This window comes from Rattus norvegicus, chromosome 4 (assembly GCF_036323735.1).
Source record: "Rattus norvegicus strain BN/NHsdMcwi chromosome 4, GRCr8, whole genome shotgun sequence".
Lineage (NCBI taxonomy): Eukaryota > Metazoa > Chordata > Mammalia > Rodentia > Muridae > Rattus > Rattus norvegicus.
This window is the reverse complement of record NC_086022.1, coordinates 71363592-71379354: the sequence shown is the minus strand read 5'-3', so window position 1 is coordinate 71379354 and position 15763 is coordinate 71363592. Positions and strand designations below refer to the sequence as shown.

The 15763-nt window shown below is 42.5% G+C and overlaps 1 gene segment (V, D, J or C); it reads right to left on the bottom strand.

The window, feature by feature from the left end:
* Positions 1-2160: 2160 nt before the first annotated feature.
* On the bottom strand, positions 2161-8758 carry LOC134486762 (T-cell receptor beta-1 chain C region-like). The segment is given in 5 exon segments: positions 2161-2407; positions 2724-2830; positions 2926-2943; positions 3379-3756; positions 8109-8758. Coding segments are annotated over 5 exon segments (552 nt in total).
* Between the last annotated feature and the right edge of the window lie 7005 nt (positions 8759-15763).

Sequence of the window (15763 nt, the reverse complement as noted above, 5' to 3'; positions counted from 1 at the left end):
GAGGGGAGGAGCTTGGAGATGTTCTTGGGACTGATGGTGGTGTTGTTGATGCAGGGAGGGAGCCCCTGTTCTGAACATGTTCTCTCCCTCTCTGAGAGCATCTATGTCACTGGGTTTCCCCTCTGAGACACAGTGCCCACCTGCTTAGGCTGGCATTTATAGGAAGATAGGTGGGAGGAGTGAAGTGGTAAGGCTGCTAACAGGAGACTCCACAGAGTGGTTGATGCAACTTAGAACATAGAGACATGCGTCTCAGAAACGATCATCATTCCTATTGCTTACTGGACAATGTTCAGCTTTCTCATTTATTTAGTCCACAAGTCCTTAGTGGGTTACTCAAGTGTTAGATTCTATGCTGGTTGCAAGGAAATGAGTCCATTCTCAGAGAGGCTTGTGCTAATATGGTTTCTCAGCCTTGGTTTTGATTATTGCTGTCTCTGACTCTTTCTTGTTCCCAGGCAAATAGCTAAACTCCAAAGAATTCAGCCATGTTGTTTGTACTTTTTCTCCTGCCTCTGGTGAGCACAAGCACTCTCTGTTGTGCACAAAGTACACGTTTTTGAAGAATCTGTATGTTTGCATGCCCTCCTGATTATCTAACTGCCGAGTACAACTTTGTGGACAGTTCACTCAGCTATTTCAAAGTGCTGGCTTTTATTTCTGTTCTTTTTTGTTTCCCCTTGACTTAGTCCCTGTGTAGACAGATTGTTTTCTTGAAAACTGTGGTTTAGTTACCTCTGTTCTATGACTGGTCAGAATCAATGCATTACAGTGATGTGTTCAGTGAGTGAGTGATATGAATATACATGTAACCATGTCTGTCTGTAGCTGTATATGTATTTTTGCACAGATTAAACTCTGAACTCATATGTAAGCAAGAGGGAAGGCCTCAATGAAATGACTGTTTATAAAACCGGGTCACTTTCATTTCCCTCACCATTCACATGTTTATTAGAAAATTACCACAAAGTGTCTACCCCAAAGCAAATACCATTCAGCATTCCAGGGTACTATCAGAAATAACACCTTAGTTATGGGGGAAGCCATCAGTTACATGGGAAGTGTCAGATAAGAAACAGTTCCCATTGAGTATGATAAATATTCAAAGCAAGTATTTACAAGAAGCTAAACAATTGAGAATGTTTTTGATCTAGTCTTAGTAAGAAGGAAGGACTGGGCAAAAACCACTAAAGGCTCCAGGAAGACAATTAATCCAAGTCCTCAAAATGAAGTAAGGATTGCTAAGGGAAGAAGGGTATGTGTTGCTCCAAGTGGAACAGGCAGGAGGAGAACATGCAGAATGGTATGACGAGGATGAGAGGAACAAAGCATGGGGGATTATGAAGTATGATGAATCATTGAGTATTTATGCCATCTTAAGTATCTCAACTACTCCACAATGGCTGCAGCGAGATCTCAAGAGATATGCAGGCTTTCTAGATGTAGAAATAGGTCTTGCTCTTGCTTATAGGAAGCTCTAAGTTCTGTACAACTAGGCACACTTGTGTGATGTGATTTACACCCATCCATTTCACTGGGGTATAATTTAACAACGATTTGTACTTTAAGTGAAAGACACATTTTCCATTGGAATATAATTTTCCAAGTCAGTGCATTGTCATGGGTAATCATCTAGGAAAGCTGCTTGGTGAATGAACACATGTGTTCAGTGAAAGGCCTAAAGGAAGATAGGTGACACACATGGAACCAAGCCTTGTTAGCCACAGGGGCATGACAAGTTGCAGGTGGATACATTTGTGTAATCTGTAGCTGCTGTCCCCCAGAGCACTAATCTTTTGTTTGTTTAGTTGGTTTGGTTTTGAAGTTAAGAGACTTCCTGTACTCAGGACCTCTGTCCTTCTCTCTTGAGAATTTTTAGTTTCTGTCACTACCTTCCAAACTTAATCATCATCTGTTTTTTTTTTTTTTTCCAGAGCTGGGGACCGAACCCAGGGCCTTGCGCTTGCTAGGCAAGCGCTCTACCACTGAGCTAAATCCCCAACCCCAATCATCATCTGTTAATTTGAGGGTGAGGCCTTCACTTCTCTTACCCTGGATGGGCATCATTTTTCTTGAATATCTCTTCTTTTCTAATCATAAATTGATCAAGGAGTTTGGGGAGAGAAAAGAAATAAAGATATCTACACACACCAGAGAGAGTCAGGCCATTCTAGAACATGTTTTATTGGTTATGGTTACTAATTGTAAGTGTGCTAGGCACTCTCCAGGCCACAAGGATTTCAAACATACAAACACAAATATACATGACTAGGCAGACTTTGGGATTCACAAAGGAGAATAGGCTCTTCAGAAGCGCCGGTAGAAGAAAATCTGTATCAACACCACAATGGGTTGTAAGCTCTTGGATTCACCTTCAGGTCTGGCTTCAGGAACTCTTTCTTTTGACCTGCGGATGAGAAGCATTTTAGGTTTTCCAATGGCCATGCATAGTGGGGCTTGAAAGAATGTAGGAAGGCCCATTGTTCTGACAAATTATAGAGCTACTAAAATATCCCTTGGGCATTTTGAGTTATCATAGCATGTCCTCTCTGTAGATCATTCACTAAAATTCTTTGAAATTTCTTCTTGTCCTTAATGGCATGGGAGCAGAGCTTTCTCTACTGCTCCCATCTAATCCTGGAAGAGCCCTTAAGCCCCTGGATTTAAGTGTCTTGTGTTCCATGTGTCATCTCCCCTGTAAGGACCATCTGCCCGTTCCTTACCATAGCCATCACTACCAGCGTACTGACAAGCACAGCATACAGGGTGGCTTTTCCTATCAGGATCTCATAAAGGATGGTGGCAGACAAGACCCCTTGTTGATAGGATGCTGTTGACAAAAGGAGAGCAGGTAAGTACCGTTGGCCAGGTAGCTAGTTCTACAGTCAAGATCATGAGAGGTGAAGAAAGAGTTAACTCGCTTACCTGAGGTAATCCCACAATCTGAAAGAATAGAAAGAGAGAGAGGAAAATGGATGAGACCCCTTTTTATTAAGAAGATTGAAAATTAAGTCAACCTAGGAGCTAGCATAGTTTGATAGGCCCAGATTACCCCTCCCCCCAGGAGGTCCCAGAACCATCTCTCTTCTGTTGTACCAAGTGTTCTTAAAACCCATGGCATAGGCACCAAAGCTAATGATTCGGATACTGAGCTGCACAAGTGGCATAGACTGGAGATCTTACATGTAAGGCTGACAGAATGAGGATCTGGAGTGAGAATTATACACAGTTGTCTAGTTTATCTTCTTGGTAGGCTTTTTATCACTTTCCAGTGTATTTTCTGTATCCTGACTTCCTGGCTTTTCACCTGCATCTTTCCGTTTTTCTTTGGCACTACTGATGATCATTCTTCTTACCAGCTCCCCAAGGCCCCCTTACCTGCTCGGCCCCAGGCCTCCGCACTGATGTTCTGTGTGACAGGTTTGGGTGAGTCCTCTGACCAGTTGTCTTCCTCTGTAAGCCCATAGAACTGCACTTGGCAGCGGAAGTGGTTGCGAGGATTGTGCCAGAAGGGAGCAGAAACCCTCAGGCGGCTGCTCAGGCAGTAGGTGATATTGTTGCTTTCCTTGTAGGCCTGAGGGTCTGTGCTGACCCCATTGCGGATCTCCTTCCCATTCACCCACCAGCTCAGCTCCACATGGTCAGGGAAGAAGCCCCTGGCCAAGCACACGAGGGTAGCCTTTTGTTTGTCTGCGATCTCTGCTTCTGATGGCTCAAACAAGGAGACCTTGGGTGGAGTCACCGTTTTCAGATCCTCTGGAAAATGAAGAGAACAGGAGAGGTCTGAGAGCTGTCTGAACCCAGCTTGGATTTGTAAGAGAGGGCTGGAAATGGTCATTATAAAGTACAGCTATGTTGTAGCAGGTTCTGCTGGTTTTCTGTCCTTGTCCAATTCTGTTTCTGGTCTCCCTTGGCATTCCCTCTTCTTTATAGATTGTTCTAAGTATGTGCTTTGTTTACTCTCTCCCCACACTTTCCTATGGTGGAATGGTACCTTGGATTGTTCACTTTCTTGTAATGACTCATGTACTTGAACACTGATCACTGGTTAAAAAGATTACACCCAGTAGTTTTTAAGAAACCGGAATCTATGCATGGCTATTCGAAACAGAGGCTTTGAGTGATATTGAATTTTAAGACAAAGATGTCATAGTAATGTCATGATCCTAAGAACTAAGGTGTTTTTTTCTCCTTATTATTATTTTTCTTTTTGGGGTAAAGTGGATATATCAATGTATTTAGGTCATTCTATATAGTATAAACTTTCGTTACCTAAAATAGACACTTTCCACACAACATCCAGAGACATCTCTGAGTTTCTGAATACTTGCTCAATGCAACCTCCTCCCCCACTGCACGCAACTTGCTTTGAGGTTCCAGCTTGTCTCTGGCTGTTAGCCTATCCGATGTTCCACATCCACTTCTACACTGAGATGTGAGAAAGCTGTGGTGGCTTGCATAGGAAAGCTGCAATCCCGTGGAAGATAGTATTCATAGGTTGAACTTTTATTTTTTCAGTGCTCAACAAGTCTCCCTGGTGAGTTTCAGAATTCTAGTTCACAACCTAACATTGTATTCTTTAATGTAGTGAAAAATTCCTGTAAACAAATAATAAAGTACAAGGGTCATTTCAGAAGCAGGTCTCCACCAGAAAGGCCTGAATCCAGCCACATGCTTAGAAGACAGGACAGAAAAATACTCCTAGGATTATTGAAATGAATGACCCCTGCCCCAAGACACAATAGATGCAAAATCCACACATGTCCTCCAAGCCTCCTCCCTTGATGTAGAGTTCAATGGTCTTCCTCTTTGGCTCTGTTCTGACCTTAAAGTAAGGTTCTGATGTACAAACAGGATAACATAAGATCTTTCTTCTTTGTCTGAAGTTGAGGACTTGTCCGGGAAATTGAGAAATGAGTTTGGAGAAAGACAAACAGTGGCTTGAAGGATAATCAATAATTGAAATAAATGTAGTCACATGATGTGACCTTTGAATCCTTTAAAAGAATTGGGAGAGAGAAAGGAGGAAGAAGGATGTAGAATCACTACTTATTTATGAAGTTCTCAAAAGTAAAAATCAAACAAAATCAATAATTTTAAACATAAAACAGTCCTTTCTATTTTTTTTGTGTGTCTTATAGAGTCTGGGATTGCCTGAAACATTCACACTTAAAAAAAATATCACTCTATGCATTTTCCCCCTCTTTGAGCCCCAGGCCTTTGAAACCAGTGCTTAGTAGTATCCTTTAATTTTCATGGCATGGATCCTGTCTACTAGACAATATCTATGGAAGCTACCAATCCTGGGAGGACCGAGGTGTTACATTCTTCCACCTTTTCTTGTATTTTCCAGACCTCATATCTTTCCTACCCACTCCCCATGCCTGTTAGCCTTTCTGCTTCCTCCCAAGTATGATATTGCTTATTTTAGGTTTTCATTAGCTTATTATCCTAAGACAGACCTGGAGTCTCAAGACCTTTATTTTCTCTTCATCATACATAATTTATTGCTAATATATCACTTTCTAGTTATAAGCTTTTTCATATCTAACCCTGAGATATCCACGGAGTATAATATACTCCAAAGTTCTGTAGGCAGCTAGAGTTCCTGTAGTGCTATGACAGACTTATGCCATTGCTCAGGATTAGTGCCCAGGTCACTCTGATACCACCAGGACCTGATCCCCTCTGCCCTCCAGCCCTTTCTATCACACAAGGAAGACAGACATGTGTCCTCAGAAACTGATAGAGGCAGAAGATGAAGGAGGCAGCAGAAGTCTGCACAGGAGGTCAGTGTCAATATTTTAAATAAGACAGAGTTCTATGTACCAAACCAACCCAACAGTGCAGAAGGGGAAAGAGAATGGAAAGAGTGGAGATGAGGCTATAGAGAGAAAGCGAAGTAATGCATCCGCTCGGAAGGCACAGACGACAGACAGTAGCCCAAAGAATAAAAACAAGAGAAAGAAGACTCAAAGCTCTGAAGCAAGGCTTTCCGAGACCAGAAAGAGAAAACAAACCCAGAGAAGAGCAAGCTACCAGGCTTTGGGGAAGTAGAAGAGTAGAGGGTTCTAAATGGGAAGGGATGACTCTGTCTTATCTTATACCTAAGTTCCTTTCCCAGACCATGTTGATCCAACACAGGCATAACCCCTCCAGTCAGGAATGGAACCCCCATACCTGTCACAGTGAGCCGGGTGCCTGCTGCAAAGTAGAGGGGCGAATTATAGAAACACAGTTGCTGGTGGCCTTGGTAAAACCTACCCGCGGTCCCAAAGCTAGAGAGCTACTCTTAGCTCCTTGAGATCTGGATGACTGTCTCTCTGCCTGCAGGAAGAATTCCAGACTCCAGTAATGCCATGAGAAAAGTGACAGGAGGGAGACTGGAGGAAAGGACTCAGAAGAAGCACATCTATGCAAACAGAAATGTCAGAAGGCAGGAGACTGCTCCTAGACTGCAGAGACTCAGGGGAAAAGAAACAGTTACTGATTCATCTCCTCGTAAGGGAGGCAGAGGCCCCCTTTAGAACCTAGCAAGAAAAGGAATAACTCAATCCCCCAGCCCCTTCTGGGGATGCAGAAACCCTGAATCCAAGGGACGGTGCTCCCACCACTTTAGTCCCATAGCTTACCTAGAACAGAGAGCCGAGTCCCTTCTCCAAAATACTGGGCCTGGTTGTTACACAGTACAATACAAGGGTGGCAAACTCCCAAGGATCTGATGGGGCCCTTCCCTGAGGCAGGACTCTACACAGAATCCCCAGGGGTCCAGGCACATTCACCAGCCTTTCTTCCTCTTTGAACCACAGCCCAGGCTGCGTCTTTTTGTCTTTTCCTTGTCTGAGGAGTTTCCCACACCTCTAGGCTTACAACAAACCTTCCTGAGAAAGAAAATTTTTACATACCCAGGACAGACAGCTTGGTTCCATGGCCGAAAAACAATCTTTCATTGGAAACACAACATTAAAGCCTGATTGTAAAACTTCCTCCTGCTTTCTGTCCTTCCTCCCTGTGCCCACTGCCAGTTAGCTTCCCTCATTCCTGAGGAAGGTTTTATCCCCAGGGAGTAGGACAGACAGGTGTGCAGTATTAACTAATATAATTGGCAGTCAGTTTTCCTAATGATCTGTACATCCTCCTCCTCCCCAAAGCCTGTTTTCTGCCTGTATGTGAGGGTCAAACAGCAGGACTATGAACAGTACACGAGGCTGACTCCTAGTTGAGCTTGCCGGCATTTAATAGGGTACCCAGGTTTCATATAACCAGCGTGTAAAATATGGGAGATGGGCATTCAACCCCTCTCACATGCATGATCAGAGGAATTTAGTTCTTTCTTATAGAAGTACCTTGCAACCTGGACACCTCAGAGAGAAATTTCATCTGGTACCCAGCCATTTGGCCCTAACTTACCTACGACAAGAAGCCGGCTTCCTTCACCAAAATAGAGCACATTTCCAGAACACAGCCTCCCAGGTCCAATTCAAAACCCTTCACTCTCTGTGAGCCCTTCTCTTTTCTCTTTCCTACCCTCCACCCTAGGAGGACTCAGTCACAAACATTCAGTCTAACTTTGTGGATTCAACCTCCTTTGAATGTAGTTCCAGACATGAGATAGACTTCCTCAAGAAGGAACCATGAGCTGGATCCTTTCTCTTATTTCCTGGACAGTATTACACCTTTTATCCCACACCCAAAGACCCTCAGGCCTTACCTATTACCAAAAGCCTGGTCCCTGGGCCGAAGGTGTAGTCATAGTTTGCACATCAGAATACAGATACTCTCTAATATGGACACAGAGGACAGGCTTTGTCCAAAGACAGACTTGGAAATTTGCCTTAAAGATATCTTACCTACAACTGTCAGTCTCGTTCCTTTACCAAAGAAAACTTCTGTGTTTGCACAGTGCTATAGGGTGAGGAGGAAAATAATCTTAAGATGTGACGAGAAACTCATCCCAGCTAGTGTCAAGAGGACCCTAGGAGGAATAATAGCCTTGTGTGCATGACAAGTATTGCACAAAAGAACATTTTGATGTTAGACTTGTAGCAATGTAGAACATGGTAGATTCCATCCATTGGGACCTACATCCCCTTTTGTGAATAACATACCATATATATTCTCTCTCTGAAGGTCCATTGAAGTGAGGTAGCCCTTCAGAGAGCAGATTCCCAGAGAGATGTTGATATTCCTCTAGAGCTGAGATCTTTATGGCTTTTTTTTAAAGCTGTAGACCTGTTCATCTCTGTTTCACCTGTCCACTGATGGTGGTGGTCTGTTTTATGGAAGTTGGGAGAAGAGGCTCTTCCTGCATCTTCTGCCTCTAGGGCCACTAGGCCTCTCTTCTTATGCTTGTGATCATTCTGCGTAGGTTTCTGCTCTGGGACAGCCCCATTCTTCTCCACAATCTTGGCCTGGCAGGAAGCAGAGGTGAAGTAGAAGCATTTTGGATGTAAACGGATTTAGATTTGTGACCCAGAGGAAGAGTAGCAGACTGTGGGCCTTGGGACAGAAGAAAGGTTTTTGTAAAGGTTTCCCATAGAATTGAATCACCGTGCCCCCTGTCCCCACAATGTTACAGCTTTATACAAAAAGGACCCTCCCATAGGTCTACCCCTTGAGGGCTGGAAGAAACCACCAGAGAAGCTGCTCCTCTGAGGGGAGTCAAAGTTAAGGAAGATGACATCGCCACCATTGTGCAAGGTGGTGATAAGAAGTGAGCTAATGCAGGGGTTTCCTCCTTAACCCCTGTTCTTCTTTTGAATGTTCTTTGTTCTTGGAGCCTGATGTCATTGAAATGCTGTTTGCTGAAGGGGCTGAATTTCCTCTGGTATCCGCCCTTCTCAAGTTTTTGTCCTATAAGGGAATTACCCTATGAAGAAGTTACAGCCCCCAATCTAGCCTGGCTTTGCCCTTGCCCTAAGGCTCTGTGTAACTCAGAGATTATATCTTTTCCCATGACCAAGACTCTGTGGTACTGAGATCCTCTCTGTGTGACAGACTTGAGCCTTCTTAAGGGGCTAACTAGGTTCTGGACTTCTTGGAATGATGGTGAAGAGTGCAGCACATTTCTAACAATGGCTATGAAATGAGATGACTTGATCACATACGTTACGATGTTATTACCCATCCTGCTAGGCAAAGGGAGTTAAGGACAAGTCCCTGTGGAGGCTGGGTAGTCATACAGTTTGGAAATCAATCTAATATAAATTGCATGGTCATGCGATCATAGCTACATGGTAGTCTTCTCTGAAGACATTTCAATATATTAGTAGGTATTTCAGTTTTCCTGTTTAAGATGAATCTGGTTGGGTGTGGAGGCACAGTCACACATCTTAGTTCTATGAAGGCAGAAGCAGGACGATCTGTGATTTTGAGCCTAGTATGATTTGTAGATGTATTTCAGGCCAACTAGGGCTGTACATTGGTACTTAGTCTCAAAAACAGTCTTATTCCGAAATTCACCCTGCCTTTGCATGCTTTGGGTATCTCTCCCCTTAGTGATGCTTCCTACAATTGCCCGTCAGTGGTGACTTAAGACCCAGATGATGAAAAGACAGACTTGACTATGTAATTTTGCCACATTAGAAAGAAAGAAAGGAAGAAAGAAAGAAAGAAAGGAAGGAAGAAAGAGAAAAAATAGAATCAAAAGCTAATTGAAAACCTGGAAAAAGTATTTTCAATTCTCACCATCAGGGCTAGTAATCAATAAGAAGATAATTCAATAGCTCAAAAAAAAAAAAAACCAAAAACCAAAACCAAAACCAAAAACAAATAAACAAACAAAAAACCAGAGAGAGGCAAATAGCAGATGTTTCAGAGAAAAAGAAATCAAAATGGTGCTTAAGTGTAGGGAAAAGTTTTCACAATGATTTAAAAAAAAAAGGAAAATGTCATTGAAATCATGCCTATCAGCAATTTGAGAAAACCGGGTTATTACAGACTGTTTTCCTGGGGACCCTGCAGAGAAATACTTTAGTATATTTGTTGCTAACAGGAATGCAAAAACAATAAAACAACCTTTATAGAAAATAACTAGAAAACAACTATGAAGCTATAAATGCACTTTTGTTTTTATCCAGAAACTCGACCCAAGGGAATTTACTTTGTAGGTAGGGTTGCATACAAATGAAACTAGCAATTGGGAGGCTGAGGCAGGAGAACTGTTAGGAATTCACAGCCAGCCTGGTTTATACAGTAAGACTCTCTTTCTAAAAGTTCAAAAAGCTGAAGAATGAAAAATGTTTAAATGAGCGTGCAATCCTTGTGTCATGTCAGTGACTCACACATGTTTAACTGGAAAAAAGCCAACTGCAGAGCTGCTTAGATGTAAGCTACCTTTTGTTTAACAAATGCGACAGCGCACAAGAATTAAGTAATGAGTATCCTCATAGAGAAACAATGGGCAGAGGGCTGACCCTGTAGCTTATTGATAGGCTGAATGCATGAAATGATGGAGAATGTGGATTTGATTTCTCAGAATTGCAAAACAAGATGAAAAAGAAATTCTGGTAAAAATGTAAGATGATCTATTGAAAGCAACTGCCCATCACAGACAGGAGCGCACAGGACCATTTCTCACTGATGATTTAATGGCGCACAAGACCACTTTTCATCGATGATTTAATGGTGAGATTTCAACTTTGTAGCTATACACCTCTATTATGTGTTCTAAATAAAATTTAAAAATCAATAAAAAGGGAATGAAAATCAATAAAATGTCATTTTCTATAAAATATATGAAAAAGTTCTGCTAGAAGGAACTTAGTTTTTTTTTTCCCCATCTTTATTAACTTGAGTATTTCTTATTTACATTTCGATTGTTATTCCCCTTTCTGGTTTCATGGCCAACATCCCACTAACCCCTCCCCCTTCCCTTCTGTATGGCTGTTCCCCTCCCCATCCTTCCCCCATTACCACCTTCCCCCCCAACAATCACGTTCACTGGGGGTTCAGTCTTGGCAGGACCAAGGGCTTCCCCTTCCACTGGTGCTCTTACTAGGCTATTCATTGCTACCTATGCGGTTGGAGCCCAGGGTCAGTCCATGTATAGTCTTTGGGTAGTGGCTTAGTCCCTGGAAGCTCTGGTTGTTGGCATTGTTGTTCATATGGGGTCTCAAGCCCCTTCAAGCTCTTTCAGTCCTTTCTAAGATTCCTTCAACGGAGGTCCTGTTCTCAGTTCAGTGGTTTGCTGCTGCCGTTCGCCTATGTATTTGCTGTATTCTGGGTGTGTCTCTCAGGAGAGATCTATATCTGGTTCCTGTACATCAGCCTGCACTTCTTTCTTCATCCATCTTATCTAGTTTGGTGGCTGTATATGTATGGGCCACATGTGGGGCTGGCTCTGAATGGGTGTTCCTTCCGCCTCTGTTCTAAACTTTGCCTCCCTATTCCCTTCCAAGGGTATTCTTGTTCCCCCTTTAAAGAAGGTGTGAAGTGTTCGAATTTTGGTCATCCTTCTTGAGTTTCATGTGTTCTGTGCATCTAGGGTAATTCAAGTATTTGGGCTAATAGCCACTTATCAATGAGTGCCTACAATGTGTGTTTTTCTGTGATTGGGTTACCTCACTCAGGATGACATTTTCCAGTTCCATCCATTTGCCTATGAATTTCATACAGTCATTGTTTTTGATAGCTGAGTAATATTCCATTGCGTAGATGTACCACATTTTCTGTATCCATTCCTCTGTTGAAGGGCTTCTGGGTTCTTTCCAGCTTCTGGCTATTATAAATAAGGCTGCTATGAACATAGTGGAGCACGTGTCCTTTTTATATGTTGGGTCATCTTTTGGGTATATGCCCAAGAGAGGTATAGCTGGATCCTCAGGTAGTTCAATGTCCACTTTTCTGAGGAACCTCCAGACTGATTTCCAGAATGGTTGTATCAGTCTGCAATCTCACCAACAATGGAGGAGTGAGCAACTTAGTTTTAAGTCACTACTTTTTCCAAAGATTGGTTTATGTAAGGAGTTGTTTTAAGATCCGGTGTTTGCTCAGAGAGGCCCAGTTCTGTAGGGAGCTTGTCAAAATTCTGATCTCTAAATTGTTTTTCCTGAGCTTTGGAATCAAAATCTCTAGGACTGGGTTTGTTAACAGTATTAAACAAATAACCAGAAGGGTTTCTTAGGTATGCTTTGTTACAGTGGGAAGCCTGGAACCCACTCCTCGTCCCTAGGCAAACAGGAAGTTGTAAGACTTGGATAAGACCAGAGTGCTAGCTACTGGTGCTCTGAACTGGGCAGAGACTGTCTCACCAATAGTGGCAGATCTTACAATTGTACTGTAAGCCTGGGTAAGAAAGCCAACCATTTTTAACCTTTTTGAAGGTGGCAAAGTCTATTCTTTTTTTCTTTTTTCCATTTTATTTTATTATGTTTTTCTCACCTTTTGACATCTCACTTAATCCCTCTCCCTAACAAAGACTGACTTGCTAAGCCAGAGTTTCCTTTTAATCATGTAGGTGAGTACTTGGATTTCATTTGACCTTGAAAAAAATAGTACCATTTTTCTTGGTGTCATTGTATCTCATGGGGTTTTTCCAGTTTGCTCATCTGGACATTGAGACTAAATGTAAAGATGGTAGCAACTCAAAACATTTAAAATTTCAATTTATTTATTCATTTCCTGGTTCGTTCATATTCTCTCTCTCTCTCTCTCTCTCTCTCTCTCTCTCTCTCTCTCTCTCTCTCTCTCTCTCTCCCTTCTTTTTAAAAAATTAACCTGTACAAACAACATAGATTATTTGGGCAAAAATCAATCAGGTTGTAGCCATTCACAGATGTGGACAGTAGGGGGCAGCCTTTCCTTATTTAATTTATCATTTTTAAAAAAATATAAATAGATTTGTTTCTTTTCTTCCTTTCATCTTTATCTTTCTTTCTCCTCCCTCCCTCTTCCCTTCCTTCCTTCATTTCTTCCTTCCTTCCTGTCTTTCTAATACCGCGACTGCAGTTTCCCCGCTCTTCCCTTCCCTGAGTCCTACCCCACAATTCTCCTTTGATTGCCCCCACTCCCATCCACTCCTCCTGTTTTACAATTCAGAAAAACCTTCCATGGATGTCAATCCACTATGCTATATAAAATTGCAGTAAATCTAGGCAAACACGGTAGGAGGAAAGAGTCCCTAACGGAGGCAAAGAGTCAGAGATAGCCCCTGCTCCCACTGTTAGGAGTCTCACAAGACCAAGATACACAACTATAGCATATATGAAAAGGGCCTAGGTCAGTCCAATGCAGGCCTCCTTGTTATCAGTCCAGTCTTTGTGAACTCCCTGGTTGGCTGATGCTGTGGATTTTCTTGTGGTGTTCTTGATCCCTCTAGCTCCTACTGTCTTGTGTTCTTGATCCTTCTTCCTCCCCTCTTCTGCAGGATTTCCAGAGCTCTGCCCTATATTTTTGGCTATGGGTCTCTGCATCTGTTTCCATCAGTTGCTAAGTGCAGCCTTCTGATGACAACTGGGCTAGGTTCTGAACTTGAGAATAGCAGAGTATAATTAGGCATCATTTTCTATTCCAGGTCTCTTGACTATGACCCTCTGGGTCCTGGCCCTCCAGGCAGTATCAGGGGTGGGCTTCCTCTGGCCACTTCCACAATTTCTGCTTTACCTTTACCCCAGGACATTTTGCAGGTAGGACAAACTTCACCCAAATAGCATTTGTGCAAGAACAATTTTGGGGAATTTTAAAATAGTAATGGGTTTCTTTCAACCCATCGTACTCTGGTTGGTGTCTCAGTTAAGGAACTAAAACAGGAACCTGAAGAGAGGGGCACTTGAGCGGCAGTTCACATGTGGTCCAGACACTGCGTGGACCTGAGGGGACCCGGTCAAAAGTTCTCTGTACCCAAATCCCATGGGAGGGAGAGCTAAACCTTCAGAGGGGCAGACACGCCTGGGAAGCCAGAAGAGACTACACTCTGCCTACATTTCTGACTCCAGAGGAAAACACCTAATGCCATCTGGGACCACGGTGCACGGGGTACCCAGGAAAAGGCAGTGCAGGCCCTGCTGGTTGCTACCCTCATGGAGAGCTCAAAAGCAGCCCCCAACAAGCAACTTCAGCTGCGGGACCAGAGGTAAGACCAACTTTTCTGCTCCAAGTGACATGTCTGGTGGACTCAGGACACAGGCCCACAGGAACAGCTGAAGACCAGTTGACAGGAAAGACTACACGTCCGAAAGCAGAAAACTCTGTTCCCATAACTGGGTGAAAGAAAACAGGAAAACAGGTCTACAGCACTTCTGACACACAGGCCTATAGGACAGTCTAGCCACAGTCAGAAATAGCAGAGCAAGGTAACACCAGAGACAACCTGATGGTGAGAGGCAAGTGCAGGAACCCAAGCAACAGAAACCAAGACTACATGGCATCATCGGAGCCCAATTCTCCCACCAAAGCAAACACTGAATATCCAAACACACCAGAAAAGCAAGGTCTAGATTTAAAATCACATTTGATTAGGATGATGGAGGACTTAAAGAAAGACATAAAGAACTCCCTTAGAGAAACTCAGGAAAACACGAATAAACAAGTAGAAGCCCATAGAGAGGAGACACAAAAATCCCTGAAAGAATTCCAGGAAAACACAATCAAACAGTTGAAGGAATTAAAAATGGAAATAGAAGGAATAAAGAAAGCACAAAGGGAAACAACCCTGGATATAGAAAACCAAAGGAAGAGACAAGGAGCCGTAGATACAAGCATCACCAACAGAATACAAGAGATAGAAGAGAGAATCTCAGGAGCAGAATCCATAGAAATCATCAAAACAACGGTCAAAGATAATGTAAAATGGAAAAAGCTACTGGTCCAAAACATACAGGAAATTCAGGACACAATGAGAAGATCAAACCTAAGGATAATAGGTATAGAAGAGAGTGAAGAGTCCCAGCTCAAAGGACCAGTAAATATCTTCGACAAAATCATAGAAGAAAACTTCCCTAACCTAAAGAAAGAGATGCCCATGAACATACAAAAAGCCTACAGAACTCCAAATAGATTGGACCAAAAAGAAACTCCTCCTGTCACATAATAGTCAAAACACCAAATGCACAAAACAAAGAAAGAATATTAAAAGCAGTAAGGGGAAAAGGTCAAGTAACATAATGGCAGACCTATCAGAATCAGACCAGACTTCTCACCAGAGAGTATGAAAGCCAGAGGATCCTGGACAGAAGTCATACAGACCCTAAAAGAACACAAATGCCAGCCCAGGTTACTGTATCCTGCAAAACTCTCAATTAACATTGATGGAGAAACCAAGATATTCCATGACAAAACCAAATTTACGCAATATCTTTCTACAAATCCAGCTCTATAAAGGTTAATAAATGGTAAAGCCCAATATAAGGAGGCAAGCTACACCCTAGAAAAAGCAAGAAACTAATCGTCTTGTCAACAAAACAAAGAGAAGAAAAGCACATAAACATAATCTCACATCCAAATATGAACATAACAGGAAGCAATAATCACTATTCCTTAATATCTCTCGACATCAATGGTCTCAACTCCCCAATAAAAAGACATAGATTAACAAACTGGATAAGCAATGAGGACCCTGCATTCTGCTGCCTACAGGAAACACACCTCAGAGACAAAGACAGACACTACCTCAGAGTGAAAGGCTGGAAAACAATTTTCCAAGCAAATGGTCTGAAGAAGCAAGCTGGAGTAGCCATTCTAATATCAAATAAAAACGATTTTCAACTAAAAGTCATCAAAAAAGATAAGGAAGGACACTTCATATTCATCAAAGGAAAAATCCACC